The sequence below is a fragment of the Loa loa genome (assembly GCF_000183805.2).
Source record: "Loa loa unplaced genomic scaffold supercont3.29, whole genome shotgun sequence".
Lineage (NCBI taxonomy): Eukaryota > Metazoa > Nematoda > Chromadorea > Rhabditida > Onchocercidae > Loa > Loa loa.
Window position 1 is genome coordinate 269,525 of NW_018108209.1, and position 23,791 is coordinate 293,315.

Sequence of the window (23,791 nt, forward strand, 5' to 3'; positions counted from 1 at the left end):
GTGTGTGTGTAGTATATATATATATATATATATATATATATATATATATATTATGTGTGTGTGAATCTCACAAGGAAGACCTTCAACAGAATTCGATTTCTCATAAGACGGGAGAACATCAAGCTGTTCTATAAAAAAATTTGAAAGTGGATTTTATTGGATTAAAAATGGGTACACTGAGCAAAGTGACCTGGAAGGACTCCATAAAACCAGGAACATGATTCCGATTATTTAAGTAACAAGATCCACTTTCTACATTAATTTATGAGAGTAATTATGTAATTTCATCAGATAACAGACTAAAATAAGGTGATGTTAAGGCAACAAAAGGATTTAATCTAAGAAACGTTCTCTTACAAAATAAGTACAGAGTAGAATGGAAAAGGGTGTAAAAGGGAAGAGAAAGCGGGAAGGATGTGAACGAATGTTGATGGGATGATGGAGAAGATGGGATTGACAAGACGTACATGCTAAGATCATGGGTTGGAGACAACGCAGACAAGAAACTATTGCTGCACCAAGGAAAGACACGATGCAGTGAACTCTAAGTGCTTTCCACTCACTATCCGCCTGGTGGGTCCTTATATAAAAGCATCATGTATATGCATAGATATACAAAAATGCACGCACAGTATACCTTTATGTACAACCAAAAATATGACTTATCACCGGACCCGTGAGAATGAGAAGCGCAAGTTTTAGGATTAAATCAGTTTCATTTCTTGAATGTTCCTGCAAAGAGGAAGGGTAAACAAGGAAAGTTTGGTAACAATGTGTAAACAACAACAACTGCACAATGAAAAGACAATGAGTGACAGCACTAAGCAACGGAGTGCTGCATGGTTGACAATCTGTATGAAGATAAGCCTCCAAGAATGATTAGTCATGCAAAGATAACTTTGTTTGCAATAATGATTTCAGATGACCTTCATTACTACTTCACGTCCGTCAATGCTCGTTCCGCTTCCTACATTACTATTTGCTGCCATGAAAAACGAAATCTTCACCACCAAAGAGAAGGTGACATGCAGACTTTCTTTTGACAGCATTTCTTTGTTTCCAGCACTCCAAACTTCTCATGAAAAATCTCACGGCTCAATAAATGAAGGATAAAGAGATGAATTCAACGAATTAATGTTGCAATGGGACTTTCCCGCAATCTTTAAAAAGACAGCGATGAGTGACACATTTCTTAGCCTTACAGACGATGGTGATGATGATACCGTGGAGGAATAAAAAACCTTTAATTTCACATTTACAACCAAATCACACTTCATTGGTTGAATAACACTCGGTATTGAAAGTGATGGAGAGAAGTCTCTGCGAAAATGAAAATGAAGAATGACCGACGAAGACGACTTTACAGATCAAAGAGACAGTTGCAAGGGACAAATAATGAAATGCAAAAAAGAACTCCGTGAAACTACCAAAAAACGAAGGTTTCTCTTCTTACTTCGTTCATCCCTCCCTTAATTACACAAAACAAGGTAAAGAGAGTACAACTGACTGAAATATTTCTCTCAAAGAAGTTGTGTATTTCAATTTTGTAACTGAAAAACAAATCTACTAAAGGAAGTAACTAAGAAAGTCATCTTGCACAAATAATGTCAACGTATTAAGTATGAAGAGAAGTGCAGCATGAAAAAAGAGAAAGGAATGAAGTAAAGAAGTTTTTTTGCAAGAGTATCAAATCTAACAGTCTACAAGGAAGGGTAAATTGTTGAAAATTTCAGACGTCACTGAACCAAAAGTGCAAAGAACCGTTACGTCACATCCTATCAGTGATCATCGATATCTTTTTGTTGCTCTCCCTCCTCCCTGAATTGCGTGTTGCGAATATCACTGACCACCATCGTATTTCCTCGACGCCTCAACAAAATTCAGTCCCAAATTCACAAAATTCAGTCTTGGAAAAGTTCGAAAATGCAATTTCTCCAAGTACTTACTCCATCATGGATTGTGTATGCAAAATTAAAATGCTGTAAGAAATGATATACCAAGATATGATTTTTGCAGGAAACAAACGGATAAGGCAACAGAAACATCGCGAATTCTAAACCAAGCTAAAATGAAATGGGAGTGAATGAATCCTATAAACTGAGTTAATGAGGACTGAAAAGAGGAAGAACAAGTATGCATCCGCTTGAGACACCTTTATATCTTCTTTTTATCTTCAAGAAGTCTTCTTTAAATGTTGAAACAAGACAACTGAGAACGAAAGGTCATGCGACAAAAGAGAAAGAAACGAAGAGTCAAGAAACAAAGATGGATTTTGGTCGACGGGAATGGTCATGTCGTGGAATCAACGACAACCTCAGCTTGTCATTGACATGCAACATTCCGACGTCACGTACAGCATCGTTTACGTGATGCAATGATACCAAGTGGAATGTCGCAAATTTTCGGCAACTAATTTAGAAGCCATCAACAGTTGGAACATCTTAAGGTGTCACAAATTACCACTTCACGGGCAGATTAACCGGGAAGACACAGAGAAAAGAAAAAAAGCATCTAAATAGCATCAACAGGAAGGAGCAGACATTATAAGGAAGAAGATATACACATACATCGATATACAGAGAAAGATTAGGAACAATGTTCTTAAAGTGTACTCTTAATGACGGGGCGGGGTTAGAGTACTTCTTCCAGTGCTTAAGTATTGGTTACTCCGGCATACCCATCGCCAAATAGGTGAGTGGGCGGGAGGAGATCTGAGTAACGAGATCCAGTACTTTCAAACATAGCTGCAATTGATTGAAATCAGTTGGTCATCACCGGTGTAGCATCCATCAAAATATCATCAGCGATGGGAAGCCGAAAAAGTCACTATTCCAAGATGATAGAACCAAGTAAAAAAAAACTGAGGCGTACAATCCACCGGTCTAGTCTTCAATGCGTAATCCATCCCAATCTAGTATCCTTTCATTATAATATTATGAGCAATTCTTTCTGATAAGCCAAACGCCTGCTCATAAAAATCCAGTCAAAAAGGAATGGATGAGAAAATTTGTTTGGCTTTCCGCGAAACGAATCATCTTTATCCGGAACATCTGGAACAACTAATCCTTTGAAAAAGACTTCTTGAAAATTCCTATGGATTCAATACCATCACATGTTGGGCGGTAGAAGTGATCAGTTTCCCGAGCTGATCATTGTATCCCTTCCCTCTCCAATCATTTCTATCCCTGAACAAAACAACTAAACAATGAATTATTGAGAACGATGCACGGAAGAAAAAAAAAAGGAAAAAAGCTCAACAATGGACTCGTAAATCATTGCGAAATTCTTTCATTCATTCTTCATTTCAGCCATATCCCAAATCACGGGGAAAATTTAATCCTAGAATATGGGCTTCTTCTCTTAATTATAGTATTAATATCATGTGATTGAAACACGCCTTTAAAAAAAGTTGATTCAAATTCACTCGTGCTTTCACTGATGCCATACGAGTTCGCCGGTACTTCTCAGTCCTCATATCTCGCCTAGCAACACATAGATTCATCATCGGTTAAAATGTGCTTCCGGAAAATCACAATTATTTCAAATTATCTTCATTAAACAGTCATTGACAGATGTGTAATTGGAATCTATTTAAAAGTCTAAAATAAATGTGAGCAATGAATTCCTGCGAAGCCTCAGTGGAGTGCACAGAGTATTGTAATAAAGAATGTTTATATCTTATCAGTAAAAAAAGTTTTCACATACCATCCACCAACTTTATGTAAATTCGAACGGAACGGAAACAATTAAATTTCAAAAGCTCCGCAAAAAAGGCATACTTATTTCAATAAAACTGGAATAACTTTTTGAATGAATTGGAAATGTTGTCAGAAATAAATGGGACAATTAAGAACATGGAGATTGCAAACAAGAAATTTCACCCAATAGAAGTGAAAGTGTGAAAAGACATAGTAGCGCAGACAAGCGGAGAATGCATTTAATAACATGCCTAAACATCCTAAGCCAATAGCGCAATTTCTGAAGCGGTTAATCGAAGGTTATAAGATAAATCCATCTGAATAAGAGCTTAGGAAGATTGCATGAATTCAATAATTTTGATTATTTCGGAGCAGTCGAAAGCTTGCCACGTTTACTGCTCGATTGTCAACTTGGAATATTTATTGTTCTGGGACCAAGTAAGAACCTGCAGCCTCTAGACTAAAAGAAATGATCAGAAAACGGTTAGCAAGCAGTAATCCATGAAGAATCTTTTGTCTCGACAAAAATTTATACCTTTCTCAAAATGCCTGTTTTGACCTTTCGGTAGCTTATTTGGCCATCAAGTGTAGTTAAAAATTAATTAACAAGAAGTTACAACAAGTGATTGTTCATCACATCAAATGTTATCATCCTGAAATATCCGTTAATGTACGTCATAATATTCCGCTCTCATACTAAAAGGCCAGGTGTTTTCTTATCCTAGTTTTAGTTGTCCATTTTAACAGAAATGAATTTTAAAAAAAGAAATGGGAGAGGAATAAAAGTGAACAAAAAAAGTGGCACACAAATAAGCATACGAACGGAAACACAAATATCTTTCCAATACTGAACACCACAATCAGTTTTAATGTTTCATGAGAAAAACTTGTGAGTTTGATGAAATCGTGATCATTCTCGGGAAAGATTTTCAATTCAGGTTATCACTGAGGACGGGTAATATACTAAAAATGCATCGAATCGGGGGATAACTGTAGAAATGAACATCGGAATAACTCCTGTACAGTAAAAATTCTGTTTTCAATAAGGATGGGTATAACTGCTTATTTATCCATGTTATCTTCAGCATTGATCAATGTCACTTTTGGAGTATAGTTTATCAGCGAAGATTACATGGATATCATCAGGGGAATTATACGGATTTCCTTTTTCGCCAGCGATGGATCCCACGTTAACAGAAGTAATTGTTGCTGAAGATACCAGAAACGTAAGAAATTTCATGGCCGTCTTCAAATTGTTCATTTGATTCGTCACCTTTGTTCAGTTTTTATTACCAAAAATAATTCACACTTCCTTTCCTGTCATTTTCCTTTACTTCAGTATTTCCAACCTTCTCCCACTTTTCTTTCGTTAATCCTTGAAACAACAACATACTAAAGTATTAAATGGAATTTAATATCTGAGCAAGTGGTAGTAAACATATTTTTGATAAAAAACACTTTAAATAACAAGCGGTAATAGATACCCATTTAAATACTACCGCTTGCCTGAATATCAAATTCCATTTACTACTTTAACATGTTTTTATATAGATATGTTCCAAGCTTCAAAGCCGGTATCGATCGATAATTAATTATACTGATACACGGGACTTTCTGTACATGAAGTTGATGAAATTGAAGTTGAGAAGTTGAAATGATGAAGTTGACTGAAGTTGACGTGAAATTGAAGTGAAATCATGAAATCTTGAAGTTGACTTACACTTGCACGAATGAGATTTTCCCGTTCAATCATTGAAAATTCAATGGAAACGATGGAATGAAGCTGAAAATTTACAAATATGTTAACCTTGTAGTGAAAGTTCCCATGATTATTGCAAGTGAATAAAAATTCTAGCCTTTACTTCTGATATTTGGCCCACCAGAAAAAGAAACATTACGACTGATACTTCACATAATTCTTGAAACTGAATTTCATATGCCGACATGTTGCAGGGACTTTCCATCCTTTACGACCAATGAGGCGGACAGCAAAAGAGTGATGTTCCGGCGATAACGTCCTTCCTTCCCATTCCATCCCTCTCCCCAAATAGCAATATCACTTCACTATCGCGGCAACATTGTGATGATGAGCGATGATTGTAGTACTAGAAAGCATCAGCAACCTTTGGTCAACAAGTTTTAAGCACACCATCCGCTAATATTTCCTCTGAAACTCTGCCAAACTTTCCAGAAAAACTTCTGGCATGAATTATTGGTGGGAGTGACACATAATTTATGGTATTGAAGTGGGAGAGAATGACCTGAGGTCATTCGAACCACTCCATCCAAGACAGTACAGTTGACATTGTGTGGATACTCAAGAGATTTAAATGCCAGTAATCAAATCATCAGCAATTATATCGGTGGATGGAAAAAAGGTCAAGGTGATTAAAAACTCGTCGATAGGAAATGCCTAGAAAAATGTGAATTGATTTCTTACCAAAGTATCGAACACTAGTTAAATATTTATTATTAAAACTTCAATTCCTTTTGAAATTGGAATAAAGATAATACCAAAGTATCCTTTGTGAGTCACTGATCAATGATGAAACAACTTGATAAATGATAAACGAGTATACTTTCGTTTGATCAAGATATATTCCTGTCATCTTACATCTTACTAGCTTTTACCGCCCATTATTTCTCATTTTGCATAAGATACTTATTGCCTGAAGTAAGCATCTTTTCCTTAATTTGCGACAAATTATGTCTGATCCAATTGTCTACAATCGGCAACAACAATGAAGTCGGGAAAACTGTTACCGAAACTGAACGATTCAATGATGACAAGCAAAAACAAAAAAGAAACGAAAAAAAGGAACAGATTCCACTATTTACAAACCGACTAACAGTGATTAAAATGAATAACCGAACTTTCAGCAACAAGTAATGACAATGTAATTGTGTGAGGCTTCAGGAATCTGTTTTACCGCTTGTATGATCGCGATCCAGTTATGGTCCGGTTGCGTTGCATTGATTGACAATGCATTTCGCGTGCCTTATCAGCATAAATTACTAACTGCATGCATGCATGAATTCGAGATAATAGCCAATGTGCACTTATTATGGACCAGAAGCGCTCTCTCCTCGACATAATTACAATCATGCATACTAATTAATTCATTATTTTTATTCGTTGAACATCCTTCTGTTGACGATCGTAAACATTTCATCTCTGCTCTTTCCACTGAGTTACCGGATGCCAACCACCGTTACAGATTAAAATAACTAGGAAGTAGCACAGAGTAAATAATTTGGTAAACAGAACTATGCAAATTAGAGAACGAAGAACAGAGTTGTTAATTGTGAAAGTAAGGGGAACATGGCTTATTAGTCCAAGATAGATATGCCCGAAACACGGTTAAAAAGGTCTTGATGATGATTTAAGCACATAGCTCTCCAAGCTCCAAATCACTATGCATTAAAGTATGTCTCGGGCAGGGTAATGGCCACAGAAAACTCTATACGTAAGCTTTGTAACGATAAATAAGGCCTTGTTACCTTTGTTTCAATTTAAAATTTATCAGATGAGCAAGCCAAATTCCCTAATCATCAATATTAGTCGTTCCGAACCAGTTAGCGCACTTTAGCATAGATAAAAGAGCCATATCACCGCAGAATTCGAAAAAGTATACCCATTTTATGCCAAATTCGCAGGATATGTCGAGGAAGATTAATTTCCCACGGCCTAATCGGTCCGTTGGTTTGTATAATTGAAATGTGATGGAAAGAGTGTATTCAGGAGGTATTACGTCGTCGTCTGTTAAAGGTGATTACTGCTGTTATTACCCACAACGATCGGTTGCCTAATTGTTACAGATGACCTCACTAAAACGGCGGCTAATTGTCTAAAAAGATACCGAAAACCTAGAAATACTCTTTCTTCTATGATATTAAAGTAAAAGGTCTAACAGAAAATAAATGAACCGATCAATAATGCAAACATTTTGGGAAACAGAACCCAAAATAAAATAATTTATGCACTTCGTACAATGAATGAATAGCAAAAGAGACAATCAGTAACCATTACAGAGAGAGCTGTAAATAATTATTATTCATAAGCCAGTCAAATCCTGTCACAATGGCAGGGATGGATACCTGCGGAACTTCTATGTTCTATTCAGGTAGGAAGTCAGGAAAATAAATTGCAATCATGGGGTCAACGGTTCAAGAAAATTCGGATTAAGTGAAAAGTATGCAGATAATGTTAGGACTGGATTCATAGTAAAATCCAGATAATTTGGAAATAATTCATCTGCGAAAGAAATCGGAACCTAACAATCTGCACTAATGCATTTCAGGAATTCTCGGTAAACAGACCAAATTCAAACGGAAATAGAATCTAAAATTCTGGAGAATTATAAGGGATGGAAGCATTGAGGTGAGCATGAAAGACATCTGTTAGGATATCTCGAAAATTATCCAGCAAATTAATTTGATTAATTAAACAAATTTAATCGTGGCCATCATCAAATCTAGGAAATATTCGTTTAAACAAACGCCAAACGAATTCAGTTCCATAATATCCTTAACTATATGAAAAATATATGCATATGAGTAATTATTAAAACTACTATCATTTATTGCTATCACCAGGTAGTACAACAAGTGTGAATGTGACATATATGCGACAAGCTACAATGATTGCAGTTGCAATCAAGCTGGAAAACAACTGATTGAAAATAGAAAAAAATGAGAAGAAGAGAAAAAGAGAAAGGGAAAGTGTTCATGCGACATTCACACAATTATGCATTCTGTTTGCTTAATTGGAGAATTTTTGAAGAATTATGTTTTAACGGTTTTTACCGATATGCTTGAAACTCTTTGTATTTGAATTCTTAAAAGAAATTACTGTCATTTTAAAATGTCTCACCAAATTGAACAATTAGATGATCCAATGATGAGAGAGAACAGAAACGTTTCCTTTCCGGATAATTTTAATAGATAACATATAAAGATGCCTAGTAATTCGAATAGCTAACTGTCTGAAAGAAAATAGTATGTATGAGAGGGAGAGGAAAGAGAGGGAGAGAGAGAGCAATAGATGGAGAAAGAAAGAGAGAGAGGATCGGTCATAAATGAGGATTGCAATTAGATTACGACCCGAACCTCATTACCATCACCGCAGACATAACAGCAACAGCAATGCCGTGGGGGACAGTTGTAGTAGTAGTAGTAGTAGTAGTAGTAGTAGCAGTAGTAGTGGTAGTGGTAGTGGTAGTGGTAGTAGCAGCAGCAGTAATAATAGTAGTAGTAGCAGTAGCGGTAGCAGCAGTGTCATCGATACCAATCACACAAGTTTGTTACGTTCGTCGTCCATCTGTCCTCTCTTCCCTTTTCCGCATTTTAAGTATGCTTATTTGTAACGGGTTGAGAATGGCAAATCCTTCATACCATTCAATTTTTATCATTTGAAAAATCACCTTTCATTCGGTTATATAATCAAAATAAGTAAACGAAGCAAGTAGTGAAGTCTATGAATAACTACCGCAAGGGTCAAAGTTCAGTCTCTCAGCTGTATAAAGAGTTAACTGTTGGGGGAAAGATGTTAATGCCGAAAAGGCATGAAGTAACAAAAATCGACAGCAGTTGTTATGCCTGAAGTAGTAAACTGTAGAGGACTGAGTAAATTCTTGAAAAACTGTCACATCATTTACTATTGTATTGAAGTTAACCGATAAAACCATAAGGAAACCACCGGTCCTGGAGATATCGTTAAATGATAAGGTGTGGAGAGAGAACTTACCACTGGATAATCTTTCAAATTGGACGAAGACTGCTTAAATTCATTTATGATATAAAAACAGTGAAGCAAACATGAATACAATTCTTGACCTCTCTATTGAACTTTGGAAACAGTCAAATCATTGCCAAACAGACTTCTCCATAAATCCATTACAGTAAAAATCATTGCCAAACAGACTTTTTCATAAATCCATTATAGTAATTAAATCGTTGATTTGGATGTTATGAGATTAACGATCTATTAGAGTTTTGAAGATATGGAAAATGTCGCAAAACGTATCGTAACACACGAAGTAGTCAATTAATAGCCACCTTGTACTGTGCAAATGAGTAATACAATTGAAGACAGAAACATAAGTTGAAGTCAAACTCTGGATGTTTTAATAGTTCGAGAAAATGAATGAGAAGTGGCCTGAAAGGCTGAAAAGGATCGCTTTGCTCATAATTTCAAACGGATCATCATCCCATATGTCACCCGACTGTCACCTCCCTCTGTTTGGAAGTTCTGATCATTTAGATTAATAACAAATTGAAGTTTTATTTACCTATCCCGTCGGAAAAGTTAAACTCCTTTTAAAATTGGAAAGGTGCGAAGTAAAAAAAGATAAAAAATGAATGTAGAAGTATTTCAAAGGACGTCCTTGACTTTGGAGCAACCACTGATTGCTGTATAGAAATCCCTTCTACCTGTTTGTTTTTTCTTCCTTTTTTATTTGGGACGTACAAAATGGCTCATTGGTTGTTCAGGCTAACAGATCTGTGTGCTTGATGATGATGATGATGATAATAATGATGATGATGATAATGGTAATGATGGTAGTGGTGGGTGCTGTTAATGGTGAGAAAATGATGGTAAAAGATGCAAAAAAGTATTGCACTGAAGCAGTGAAACGTATCACAAAAGAATAGGTAATCGACGAAAGGGAACGACTAAATGATATAATTTCTAAAATGCTTCAAAAACTTTTATCATAAGATGGATAAGCATTGAGAAAATAGTATTCGAGAAAGGGATGATAAGAATGATAAAGGACCTTTCGAGATTTCATACCATTTATTTCTTGAAAAACTGAGTATCAGATTCTTGTAGAAAAATTGATTCGGAAACTTGTCAGTTGTAATTTCTTTTGTTTATAGCATAGTTCTTGGACGGATGTTGTTCTCATTTTTTTAACCAAATTAAATAAACGCTATAATGTTCAAGATGAAACAGAAAGGATTTTCACGTTCATTACGTCAGCAGTACACTTAAGTAAGAAGGTATCATTAAACAGATGAACTTTCATAAATCAAACAAGTATTGCTCAAGCTCAATTGAATCCAAATTCATTTTGGAAAAATAAACAGCGAAATGTTTGATGGGATGAAAGGACAAGAATTGCAACAGATGATTTCATGAAATATTGACGCAAAAGATAAGAAAACAGTTAACGAATTCGATCATCACTTCAACAAGTACAAATTCATGTTTCCACTTGCAATTATCGATTTAAACAAAATTCTCCAGAAAATTAAAATTCAAAATCGAATTGAAGTTTTTCAACACATTAAGAGAGCTAAATCTAACCTGGGCTAATTATATATGATATGGGTAACATTGATGTATGACGTTAAAAACGTGTTAAACACCCGATATATTTCTTCACCCGGTCATCAATGGTTATGCAATGAATAGTTATTGAAAGGAACAGTTGAGCATCCTAACTGGTATATGATATCGATATAGCGGGAATGATATCGATATATAAATGAATTTCTCCATATCGATTGAAAATTGATGGAAAAGAATAATAGGGTGGACAAGGGGTTGCTCATTTGGGGATCGCACTACACACGGCTACTTTTCTTGTTGATACTGTTGGCATTGTGAAGAGGAGGAGGATGGATGGATGGATGGATGGATGGATAAAGGAAGATGCTCTCTGTCATCACTTCTCAATTTATCGTCCCTTGTCCATATCCGTTCAGGTCAATTTGCATTTTTGATGTAGACTGAAGCTGAAGTGAATGGACATTTGTTTGTACGATGAGGACAACAATGAAACAGAGTCTGGCCAAGGACAGCATAAATACTGTTTAGGAGGATCTAGGGGGAAGGATATTTGACAGAGATCTTTTGGACTAAAACTGGAAGAGAAATTTTGGCGAAAATTCGGAATGAAAATATCTTTATATTCTGCGACATTAAGCATGTTTGATATGGTAGTGGTATTGATAAAGGGATGAATTCGTTTGTCGACGAAAATCAGCGATAAAGTGAGACTGGTTTCAGTGATTAACATTAGGAAGATATCAGAAACAAGTGCTCGTTTTTCAATCACGTAGAACGTGAAGCCACGTTAGACAAATGCTGAACACGTGTATTGCACGTTTGATTGCAATTTTGTTTTCTGCTTTTCCTTTAAATTGAATGCTGTTTTGTTTTTATTCCAGTGATTTATATTTGTTGAATTTATGAAAAATTTTCACTTGCTTTAATGCCTAAATATTTTAACATAATATGTTGGTCCCGAAAAGTTTTTAGGACTTGTTTTTGCTGGCTATTGTGAAACTATTCATTCTGTCAGAGAAATCTTTACTGCTTTTGTTACTGAATATTCGAACGATGACAGAAAAGGACATTCGAAAGGGTGAAAGGTTCAATAGTACGATGCCCGAGTGCTCGAGTTCTCTCAAAAATTGTTTGGCTTGGAGTGATAATGACCTGTCGGCGGTTATTTCTATCAACGTTCATTAAAGCAATATCTGACCTTATCTGCGTCATTTGCGGTTTAAATTTATGGGTGTATCTCGCTTAAATCAAACTGCAATATATTATAATTCACTTATGTTTTATCATACATTCATCATAGGGCAGTTCCTTCATTCCATTACGAATGCTAATATCCTGTTCCGTTTCGTCGCAAAAGTGCGGTAAATATTCAGATTACAGGGAAAAGTCGGTTTCCATCGTGCAGCACGTGTCCTCGCTAGGCGGACACTTTTTGTCAAAGAATATTTGCCGAATAGATCTCAATTTGATTTGTTATTTTTCCTAGCTGATCTGTTCGGTAACAAATGTTTTGGATGGCTCGTTTTGCTTTTGAACTAGAAATATAGACTGGCGGCGCCACCTTTCCATCAAAAAAATACACCAGCAAAGGAGACGGAAGGAAGACAAATGCCACTATCAATGACAGTTCTTTCCTGTTGTAATCGCATACTTTTCGGGGAAAGTTTCAAAAATGTTTGCGCAGCATTTGCCACAAACAGACTATCATATTTCTTAGCTAATGGAGTTTTTTTGTTAAGGAATTTCAGAGCTTGATGACTATCTACTGGAAAATACCTAGAAACTATCAGTTGGTCAAGTGTTCGTAATACCATTCCATAGTTAAATTAGATCTAAATTCTCATCCTATTTGTTTTGATCAAATTCCTTTATTTTACTCTTCCGAAAAGAATTCTTTACAGTTATTCTTTAATCCTTAAATGCTTTGGAATTATAATTTGTTTGATCTTCATAAAAAAAAAAGATTTTAATGGTTTATATAACAAGGACAAAAAACAATGGAAAAGCATAGTTCAAGCGTTCAGAAATAGCGACAATTATAAATTATTGTATTTGTATACAGTTTATTTAAAGGAATGTTTAATGCTGACAAATGTTTTTATGTGTATGAGGATGAATACTACGAGTTCCAGTTGTTAACTTTTATTAATGATTACCGTTTATGTCGAATCCATTATCATAACTATGGGGTGAACTTTTAAGCCAAGGCTTTGAGACCAGAACATCACTGACGATAAAATAACATTAAAAATTTTTACTAACAAAGGCACCTATAATATTCATATCACAATGTTTGTGTAATGTTAAAAAGTAACTGCTCAGAGATGTGATCGAAGACAACAATTTTAAATAGGCGCATCACTTGATAACTTTCAATGGTAGCCGATGCAGCTGATATTATTCCTGATATCGCCAAAATTACATTCCCAAAACGTTCTGAAAGAATGAAATAATAACGTAGAAGTTCATTATTTTGAAATTAGTGAGAGATATTAAAAACTGGACTTCCCAAATATTTATGAGTTTGGTAGATAAACTAGAAGGAATAAGCATGAATACCTGATTTTTACCAGGAAAAAACAAAAAGAAAAAACCTGCATAATTCGGAAAATCAATGAACCGGTAGAAGGCAAACAAAGCAGCAATTACTCGGTCACGACATTCTATTATCCGGGCACTTGATTCTTCCGAAATTTCTGACTCTTCATCTAAAGAATATGTAGCGTTAAATAAAGAACAGCATTAAAAACAACAGATGCGGTCCAATCAATAATTGTGTAACGCAAAGTATATATTTCAAGACATAGTGACATCTGAAACAATCGTTACTCAGAAATTCATAGTCATATGAAGAAGTATGATGGTCTAACCGTGCATGCCATCATTTCGCTAAGTTAAGCAGTTTTCAGCAACTAGTCCTTTTGTCCTTAACAAAAGTCAAATTAAAGATAACAATTTGAGAAAAAAATGAAAGCAGAGTTATTATAAACGCATACAATGATACAAGAAAAAGTACTTTCATGACTGCGACTGACATATCGAAAAAGCAGGATAATTTTCAGTGTTACAAGTTCTTCAGGCATCAACTTCAACCTCCTTAAAGGCACCGCAACTTCGTCGATACATATATCAGTCATCTGCTTGTAAAGTTTTTCTTGGCGCCATTTTCGATCCGCTGGAATTGATTCCTAAACAGTTGGAATACGTGAAGTGCAACAAACAAAAAATCGATTAATAAGAAACAGATAAGTCTTAGAATATTTTCTAAAATAAGCTTGAATATGGTTCAATATTATGACCTTGATAAATGCAATCCGTCGCGCTGAAAAAGTTATAAAACACTAAGGACTGCAGTGAAGTGTCAACAAAAAGCGAAATAAGCATTCCTAAAATGTGAGGCATGCCGAAGAAGACAGAGGCTCGATGAAGAAAGAATACATAACTGTTCGTGAAACATAAATCAATCATGAGAGAAGAAGTAAAATGAAGGCAAAGACATACTTAGATAGTCATAATAATATACTTATGCTTTTAGCCGTCACTTTACACTTGTCGATTAAAACATGAAAACTTGCCTTCATGTCCTGAGGTAATTTATCAACATTCCGTGGCATACAGGTACCATTTGATATCAACCAAACATCTTCTATACCTAGCTGAGCAGTGTAATAGCCGAATTCCAAAATAAGATAATGAACAGCGAAACTGGAAAATTTAGGGACTTGCTTGCAAAATTTCGAAATATTTTTTTGGTGAATAATTATAATATGATTATATTCAAGATTGAAGAAGAAATCAATTTTTACTCCAGGTAGGGCAAGTAAAGAAATAGGTTACTAAATATATATATATATATATATACCTTTTTTAAAAGAGATAACTTGTCTGCAAAAGGAAGTTTGGAAAAGCACGGCACTGTTTTAGCCCATTCCAACATCAACAACAATTCCGTATGTGTTACACTGGCTATATCAGTAGCCATAATCATAAATCTGCTTATAACCTGTATGAAAAAAATTCGTAAAAATTTTCAAAAATTCCGTTGTTAACATTTCAAAGCTTTTTCAATAACTGCTTCGAGAAGAAAGTATTATGAGTTATATAAAATATCAGTGTCCCAAACTGAAGATTTAAATTATGATTGGATTTCTTTACATTTCTCAACGCTAGCTTACACTGCTTACCTCTTTTCTTGCATTTACATTAAACTGGTCCCACCATTTTGATGGTGGCTCCATTCCCAGTTGCCTTATTTGTGGATGAAGGCGCATAAAATGAAAGTCGTTTTACATTCTTGCGTAAAGAATATAAAACGTAAAGAATATAAAACGAGTCTTAACACCTGGAACTACACATATCGACATATATAGTTTGTTTTCAAGTGGTTAACACCCTGAGAATTCACAGTCCGTTGACGACTGCAGACGAATAAGGGATAAATAAGGAAATTAATTAGATTACTTCATATATAGAAGATTCAAAGAAAAATCAACAAAACCTACTTGCTGATTGTTTTGTTTCACCATTTGTGCCAACCTTCTTGCTTCATTTTTTGCTCGCATCAAACAAAATTTCCGCTCTCGAATTTCTTTATCGACAAAAGTAAGCTCCGAAATGAGCTCAAGCAATCGCATATCTACTGGTGGCGATTGAAGGTTATGAGTTACTGAGCTCGAAGCAATGAAGTTTTGCTGATAGTCTGGTTGCCGATACCTACGACAACCAATCAAATCTCGACGTGGCTGCAACGCTGTAAATAATCCTCAGGACATCATTACAAAGCATACAATCCATTGAAGAAGATATTCCACAACAATATCGAAAAAATCTGCGGGTGACAGTTCAATCTAGCTCAGTAACTAGGGAAATTGAATTTGCACACGAGAGAAAATCTGAAGGTATAGAATTCTAGAAGTATAAAATGGGATACACAGAAATTTGAATTCGACACATTGAAATTTTAGAAAATAAAACCTTCTTTGGTCATCCCCATTTTAAGACACTTCTTATAGCGACAAGCCCTGCATGCTTTTCTGGTTTCTTTATCAACTTCACAACATTCAGACCTTTTGCACTTAATATCCTGACGATGAACCACTGCTCTGATATATAAATAGCATATGACATGAACAGATTTAATAATAAATTCCAAAAAATACCACTGACGACATGATTCCTAAGTCTCATCATGCCCTTACTTCATTGTTTGTTTGCGTTGACATACGAATTATGAATTTAGTATATCGCTCCAGGGTTTAGAACCAAAAAAGAAAAGTCTGAAATATTTGGTTGATACATAGCAACAGTGGTTTGAAACCATAAATTATGAAATTATCATAACGATCAAAAATGGACTTAAACACACTTTTACCAATCACCTAACAAAAAATAAGATGTTTGTCCTTGTAATATAAAAACGTATTAATGCATTAGAATTGGACAAAAATTTGGAAAACATTTTTTACATCATGCTGTTATATAAGTATTTTTCCATGTCGAAGTTGTGATCAGTTGGGCAAAAATGGTGATGACAGATAAGGTAAAATTTCATAATGATCAATGTCGACTGCAGATGTTTTGCTGCATTTCTTTAGCATATTTCTTAGATGCCATGGTTTCAGCGAAATTCAGAAAGCTGGATTCAAGGGGAAGCAGGCATAATGCTGCAAGAGAACAGGACAGTTTTCTGGTGCAGTCGGGTTTTGGAAAATACTCTGAAGTTTCTCTGTCCAGACACTATCATCATCGGCACCGATTGTCGCACACAATTCAATCAAAAAACGATCCCTTGTTAGAACAAGAAGTTCGAAATCATCATTTTTTAATCATCGCCAGCTTATAAGGTACCCACTTAAGCTTTTTCACCTTTTTAATAAGCTTGAAATGTCGAACAGCCATAGAATAATTGACTTGAAGCTCTTCAATAATTTCTTCTGCAATTACAGAATGATCGGCTTCAGTGTTTGCTCTCAATCGAACATTTTTAACTTTCGATAATCGGCCATTTTCTGTCTCCAAAGTTCCAGTCTCGCCCATAAAACTTTCCGAATCACGACTACATTATGCTTGATAGTAATTCCCGGATCAAATAAGCTATTGTAAGTTACCTCTGCTATTTAAGAACTAATTTTAACTCAAAAAAATCTCAAATTTACCTTTATCTAATGTTATTTCCTTACTCCGAAATGAATATAAAGTGAAAGCAAGTGCTGGAGATCAAAAAACACAAAACACAATATGAGCATTAAAGTGATATATAATTACCTATTTAGACTGTATTCCAACAAAAAAACAACAATCTAAAAATCGTTGTGTCAACCTAATATCTCCCCAACAGATTAACGACAGTGAAAAAAACTATAAAAACAAAATGAAAAACAATTCAAACCTTCTAAAAAACGTTTTACAACCGAGACAAGCAATAACACCATAATGCTTCCCCGTTGAATCCTCACCACAAATGACACATTTCCCGATTACGGGTGCTGTAAAGCGGATTGTATCTCCAAAAATTCAGAATATAAATCGAAATTAATATGGCTCAATTAATAAGATGATGATATGACTAAATACACATCGAGAGCTCGAAACAAAGAAAAGTTTTCCGGCATAATTTACTCGATCATTATGGATCTTGAATGAAATGAAGGAAAAGAGCGCTTAGTTCAATTCATGAACAGTAATAAAATTACTGCCTGTTAGGAGTAATAAATCTCACATCATATTTCATACATGTTTTGACAAATTAGCACTCATTGAGACATTCAGATAGACACCAAAAATAAGAAAGATAGGCACAGAAATGAAGAAAAAGAAATTAAGAACTGAAATATTTAATTTTGGGGGTGTCGCGATTGGTTAGCCATCTGAATGGAAAAAAAGTCTTTTTTTAAAAAAATAGTCCCAAGCAATAAAATGTTTATTCAGAAACTCAAAAAAAGACACAACAATAAATGTAAATTACCTTGACGGTTAATACTGGGACACATTTCACCAAGATTCCTCAGCTGGAGATTGCTTGCAATCCATATATACGTTTCATTTCAAAAATAATGTATCTGTACAGTTCTTACAACTTCCTGATCGTAAGCTGAAAATTACACCATTATAAAGTCTTAATTATTTCTGCATATGAGAAGAAAAATACAGTAATTTCATGGGAAAAATATTTTTCCCCAACATAATACTGTTTCCAGAAAAAAATCGGAAATAACCACCAGAAGTAACGGTAAAGAAATTGTGGAGAGAGCAGGAAAAAAGAAGATATTATACCAGGACGGGTTAAACTGATAAATGATTATGAAATAAAATTTCCTCAGCGTTAGGTCAAGACCAATTTTATAATTTCACAATATAGCACCAAAGCGTTGCATTGTAAAACCGATCTTGACCTACCGCTGAAGATATTATTTAAAAGGGTCAATCACTGCAATCAAACAATATCACATATGAAGGGAACAATTTTTGCAACATTGAAATGGATGACTTTAATTTTTCGAAGGAAAAAGAAGAAATAAAATAAGGAATCGATTCAAAAGATAACGCGAGGGAAGAAATGGAGGAGTCCTTCATTCACTGAATAACCAGAAAAACCAGTAACCACCTTATCAACGAAGTTTACCGAGTAGACGAATACAGCACAATAGTATGATTCGCATTCCTAAGGCGTGAAGTGATTACTAGTTCAACACTGAATAAAAAAAATTAATTTGTAGAATTTCTTAAAAATTAATTTTTTTCATATAATTAGTTGGAAAAGTTTAGCTGAACTACTGAACTATTCGATTTGAAGATTGTACGTTCCAACGAAATCATCAAAACTGATCGTATTCATGGTAAGGAACGCATCTTCCGAAAAAGAAACGAAAGATCAAAAGTGAAATAATCCCAGTCTATCATCGTTTGAACTACCAACAATCCAAACTAGTTGTCTTCAGCAGACCAACATATGAAAAGACTGCCCAATTTCAGGAATGTTCAAGAACGAACCCAATCTGCCCCAGCAGTATCTAGTCCATCTTCCTTATGTAAAACGCAATCAGAATGGTACAGGGAGAAATTCAAGAAAGCCTAAATTTCTAGGAACTTTTGTAACAAGCTCATTGTTGCACAGAGAATGACTGTAAAAAGATAAAGTCGCAAATCGCGATTGGATTTTGATTAAATGTTTCCAAAAGACTGTTTGGGGAGAAAAGCAAAATTAAAAAACAATTTTGTATGAAAAGGGCAGAAAGGAAGAGGCATTTGCACGTCGATTCTCATTGTCTTCAGCGATTGGATGATGAATACTTGCTGCCAGCTGGAAGAAATGTTCAACAGCAGGTGTTGATTGCTGATAATATGGATGCTACGCCGGCATTGCAACCAAGGTATTATAAAAAAACAACCCTTCCAAGTGTATGTGTGTTCGTTATTTTTCTTTTCTGTCCACTTCTACTGCTGTGAATTACTTTGACAGCATGAAAATACATTTGGAAATATATGAAGGAAATCCATCTATAAGTTTAAGCCATAAAAAGAATATGAATAAAAAGTGATAGTAAATAGCTGATAGTAAAAAATGATAGTAAAAAAATAAATAGTGATAATTATAAAAAGTAAATAGCTAGTGCTGTATTGACCTTACGCTGGTTAAATTTCAAGTTTCTGGTAATACTCGAACTTCTAGTTAAATCCATCATCGGCAGAATCACTAACGCATCAGCTGAAAATGCAATCGAATAAAATCATACCACTTCGTTTTCCGATAGATCGTCATGCCATTTTCTTCCTAGACAGTATTCACATAGAGAACATCTGTAGTTGAATCAGCGAGTAGTAAACAGAAAGAATGTTAAAAGAAAACTTTTATTTCCGTTATCCACAAGACCGACATTCAAAACAGCATAAAGTCGATAAATAATCACAATTAAGAAGAGACAATTCAGCCTCTTCTTTCGTAAGAATTTTGAAATACAAAGGGTAAGACTGGAAAGGATGAATTAAATTTAAAAAGAGTAAGTGAAATTCACGATATTGAAACTGATCTGAATGCGTTAACTGTCATTCATTTATTCAACCGCGTCAAATACTGAAGAATCTACATTTAACGCAATTCTTTTCCTGTCGATACCGTTTCATTAGAAATCCCCTAACAACATTTAAGGCCATTTGAACCATCAAATTTAACTGGACATATAAAAACTAGTAAGGAAAAACCTCAATCTGAAAACATGTGGTTTCGTTAAAAGTTGCATGCTACAGGGGCATGCAATTCTGGTCCAGGTGGCGTAGTAGTTTTTTAAATTGAATCAGGTTTTCGTTGTGGATTTGAAAAGTGTGTGTTGTTGTAACAATTTTGTTGATTCAACGGTGATTCACATGAGTAGTAGCAGAAGGAATATCAGAAATAGATAAATTTCTGTGCTTGTAAAATTCAAAATTGTCTTAATTGTATAATTCGGTACGTATAGGGAATATAAAATTGTTTTTTACCTTTATATCGAAATATCAGAATTACCTGACAAGTGAAACCTTCGTTGTTAAGTGAAATCTTCCTGCAAACAATGGGAGGAGTTGAAAGTGATAATTACCTTCGGGATATAAGAATAACTGCACAATCGATATGCAAGAGAATTATCGAGGAATGCTCGGAAGGTGTCATCACGCCGGGATCTGTCATTGAGTTTTCAACGTTTGTTAAGCGTAGGTTTTGCTTCTGTGTATGATAATTTATTGAAGCTATAGTTAAAAAGCAGTTTCTGTCAGCATGTGAATATTAATAACTTGAGAGATGAAGCTAATTTGTTCATCGGAAAGGACCTGACATTTCTGTGTAGTAAACTGTTGTACTGAGATGGAGAATCACCATAGCTATTACTTTATTTGTCTTGTTTTGTTCATTTTTCTTTTTTGAACAATCAACTTTGAAAGACTTTTGTCCTTTTTAAGAACTTCTGAAAGTTTTAGACGAGCTAAAGGCAGATTGGTTCCAAAAAGGAGAACATATCAAGCTGTACCGTATCATCTTTGGTACAGCGTTCACCATTTTAAAAGAATCAATGAAAAATGAGGATGAATTTAATCGACATGCCTTTGATTTCTCTTTGCAGATAATCAACCATATTTTTGAAAATTTAAAATCTGAAGTAAGTAATCGATTCAAAATGTTTCATTTGTAATGAAAGACTTAGAATTTAATCTTCCGGAAAAATTAAACGTTTATCTAGAAGATTTGCAAGCTAGCAAAAAGCTTGGATGACTTATCAATTTCAGAAAAAGGGTAATGAAAAAGCGAGAAAATTAGTAACTTGATAATTCTTGCCATTTCTGATAGTATTTTTGACGACTGGTAATTAAGGATGTAAGGAAAACAATTCATTTTTTCTCAAATTGACACTTAATATTGGGAATGAAAGCTTTGTTCTTTCCCAATGTTTTCTTCGGAGTTATTAGTGTTGATGGAACGCTACATGTCATATATTCTTTTGCGAAATATCGCCAGCTCCTCATATTGCGAATATTTCCTTCTTGCATTGAGACAATGGTATTGAAACTTATTGGACATTGCTGTAAGTTTTTGAACTTTTCAGGATGTAGAACAATTATGTCTATTTTTGTGGTCCATCAATAGTAGATGTCTTATAGTTGGTGATACCAAAATCAGTAATGCGGTTGACTTGGAAAGAATTGCAACATTTGAGGCAAACTTTGTTCGATTTATGCTTTCCAATGCATCGAATAGGAAAGGTGTGTGATTTAATTTAGTTTTTAGTTAGATTTTAGATTCCATTTTGTTCATAATTGTATTGACCAATAAAGCAGTCAGCAAAGGAGTAATGCCAAAATAATGATGCTTCAGATTTGTTCTCTAAGGAACATCAGGGAGAACTTGCATTTATGATAACATTTTTCATGTCCAAGTTTTGTTCACAGAAAGTCGACGTCCTGATCAGGTAACTTCTTCTGTTTTATGCTAAAATTTCCAGATCTGAGATTTTAAAGTGAATTGTTAAAGAGCTAAACTTATAAGGAAGAAAGGAAAATATTTGTTTTTGGACAGTAGATTTAGCATTCCATAGAATTTAGGGAAGAGAGAATACCAGATAAAATTTCATAGAACACTTTTTTTCAGGCTTTCCTTGGGAAACACATTATTTGAACTTGTAAAACCGTGGGATGAATCGGTGAAAACAATGACATCGTTTCTTCCCGGGATTTGTTGTCGTATGACTAAACTTGCTTGTGCGGACCTGAATACGGCAGTCGTAGATATGGCACTGAAGGTATTGCAAATATTATTAGATTTATTTGTAAGGATTTGAAAATTAACGGAAAATTGTTTTGTCTATATTACTAAGAAAATTTATGGTTCCAAGTCTGTTTGGTGCTTCAAGTTTCATCTTTCCTTCCATCTGTCATTGATAAAAAAAATGGAATTGCATGCTTGTTTGAAACTTTGACTATGGAATGTAAAATGTAGGATGGGACGTTTACCATATCATTTCCTGTCATTTTCAGCGTAAGACGAAGTATCGTTTATAATTCTTTGGTGCAAATATGCTTTGGAATTTGGAAATAAATTTAAACGAAGGTAGCAAGTAAGACTTGCAAAAGAAAAAAGAGAATCCATTAAGCCCAGTCAATATAGTAACAAAACTACCCATTGTCCTCAACTGATGCATTAATAATTCCAGATTTTTGGCTGTATTGTGTCAACTTGCTTGAACGATTCTGCTGTTCAGAAGCAGGGAAAATTGGAAAATCCAGCAACTGTTGGAAGCAATCCAGGAAATTCCGAAGCTGTTTTTAAGAAGAAAGTTGCTTATATTAAAGATTGGGACGAGAATTTGAAATTTCTGGTAAGACACATCTTTGCAATCTAATTTAAAAACGAGTGCACTTTGTTATATATATTTATTTGTCACGAGAGGCCTAAATACAGTCAATTCAATTTATGCAGATTTTTTTTGCTTAACGCAACTGCTTTATCCTTGATTGTAGGAACTAAAAAACTGCATTGTGTTACATTGATATGAACACTGCATTGTGTACACTGATATGAATAATAACCTAATGCGATACTCTTCTCACTGAACAAACCTACCATGGAATTACATCAGTTTTGTCATTCTTACTTCCATTTACATTCTGACTTAGAGTTGCTTTAAATATCTAGTACAAACTGACTGTAAGTACCATACAGTTCGGATTGTCTCCACTTAATCTTTTAACGTCTCGAAATGGTTGTTTTGTCGAAGCTTAACTGTAGAATTCTTTGTGTTTCTGACCTTATTACCAAGGAATTTGCAATATTTGAAGCTTCACAAAATTAAAATCTTAAGTTACCAATAATTACTGTTTGGATTTATTAATAATTGCTTTTTGAATTTATTATTGTCATGAAGTATTGACTTTTCAACTAATTTTAGCTGAGACGGATGTGTTCTAGACTCGTCCGACATCAGGATCATCGTGTTCGGTTTGCTTTGATTGTTCTTTTGCATGATATCTACAGACATTGTGTTACAAGTCTTGCTTCCTCAATTGAAAATATTCTGATTGATACTGTTCTACTGTTGTTGAGTGATCCATACGAAAAGTAAGTTTATAATTCATGACATTTTTATGCTCTCACTGCTGTTTGAATTTAGAGTCTGCACGTCAGTATAACAGTTTTAATTTTCTTGACACTAATTAATTTTTGAAAACCATTCTTTGTAAGATCCTCTCGTAATGTAAGTATTAAAAATAACTTTTTGATAGTCAGGAACGTAGAAGAACTTGTAATCGATTCATTATTCATGGTGATTTTCAG

General features: G+C 34.6%; 5 protein-coding genes across 5 annotated transcripts in view; 3 read left to right on the top strand and 2 right to left on the bottom strand.

Moving 5' to 3' along the window:
• Nucleotides 1–921: 921 nt before the first annotated feature.
• On the top strand, nucleotides 922–2,057 carry LOAG_04527 (hypothetical protein; the record flags this gene model as incomplete). Its single annotated transcript, XM_003140064.1, has 3 exons — nucleotides 922–1,020; nucleotides 1,734–1,938; nucleotides 2,017–2,057. 3 exons carry the CDS (start codon nucleotides 922–924, stop codon nucleotides 2,055–2,057), a joined length of 345 nt encoding a protein of 114 aa, XP_003140112.1.
• A 2,722-nt stretch (nucleotides 2,058–4,779) lies between these two features.
• LOAG_04528 (hypothetical protein) lies at nucleotides 4,780–5,733 on the bottom strand (the record flags this gene model as incomplete). Its single annotated transcript, XM_003140065.1, has 5 exons — nucleotides 4,780–4,907; nucleotides 5,008–5,090; nucleotides 5,236–5,312; nucleotides 5,419–5,481; nucleotides 5,611–5,733. 5 exons carry the CDS (start codon nucleotides 5,731–5,733, stop codon nucleotides 4,780–4,782), a joined length of 474 nt encoding a protein of 157 aa, XP_003140113.1.
• Nucleotides 5,734–8,776: 3,043 nt separating this feature from the next.
• Nucleotides 8,777–9,300, top strand: LOAG_04529 (hypothetical protein; the record flags this gene model as incomplete). The annotated part of the gene is made up of 2 exons (XM_003140066.1): nucleotides 8,777–8,996; nucleotides 9,206–9,300. 2 exons carry the CDS (start codon nucleotides 8,777–8,779, stop codon nucleotides 9,298–9,300), a joined length of 315 nt encoding a protein of 104 aa, XP_003140114.1.
• Nucleotides 9,301–13,279: 3,979 nt separating this feature from the next.
• LOAG_04530 (hypothetical protein) lies at nucleotides 13,280–17,984 on the bottom strand (the record flags this gene model as incomplete). Its single annotated transcript, XM_003140067.1, has 9 exons — nucleotides 13,280–13,431; nucleotides 13,590–13,703; nucleotides 14,012–14,183; nucleotides 14,571–14,700; nucleotides 14,877–14,998; nucleotides 15,498–15,745; nucleotides 15,970–16,097; nucleotides 17,384–17,480; nucleotides 17,960–17,984. The coding sequence occupies 9 exons, from the start codon at nucleotides 17,982–17,984 to the stop codon at nucleotides 13,280–13,282; spliced, it is 1,188 nt and encodes a 395-aa protein (XP_003140115.1).
• Nucleotides 17,985–20,487: 2,503 nt separating this feature from the next.
• Nucleotides 20,488–23,791, top strand: part of LOAG_16934 (hypothetical protein) — an 8,804-nt gene continuing 5,500 nt past the window's right edge. The window contains exons 1-7 of the mRNA XM_020449589.1: nucleotides 20,488–20,679; nucleotides 20,944–21,122; nucleotides 21,567–21,723; nucleotides 21,836–21,929; nucleotides 22,109–22,259; nucleotides 22,671–22,835; nucleotides 23,406–23,575. Of these exons, the coding sequence (XP_020306873.1) occupies nucleotides 20,541–20,679; nucleotides 20,944–21,122; nucleotides 21,567–21,723; nucleotides 21,836–21,929; nucleotides 22,109–22,259; nucleotides 22,671–22,835; nucleotides 23,406–23,575 (1,055 nt within the window). The 5' untranslated portion in view covers nucleotides 20,488–20,540. The remainder of the gene's footprint in view (nucleotides 20,680–20,943; nucleotides 21,123–21,566; nucleotides 21,724–21,835; nucleotides 21,930–22,108; nucleotides 22,260–22,670; nucleotides 22,836–23,405; nucleotides 23,576–23,791) is intronic.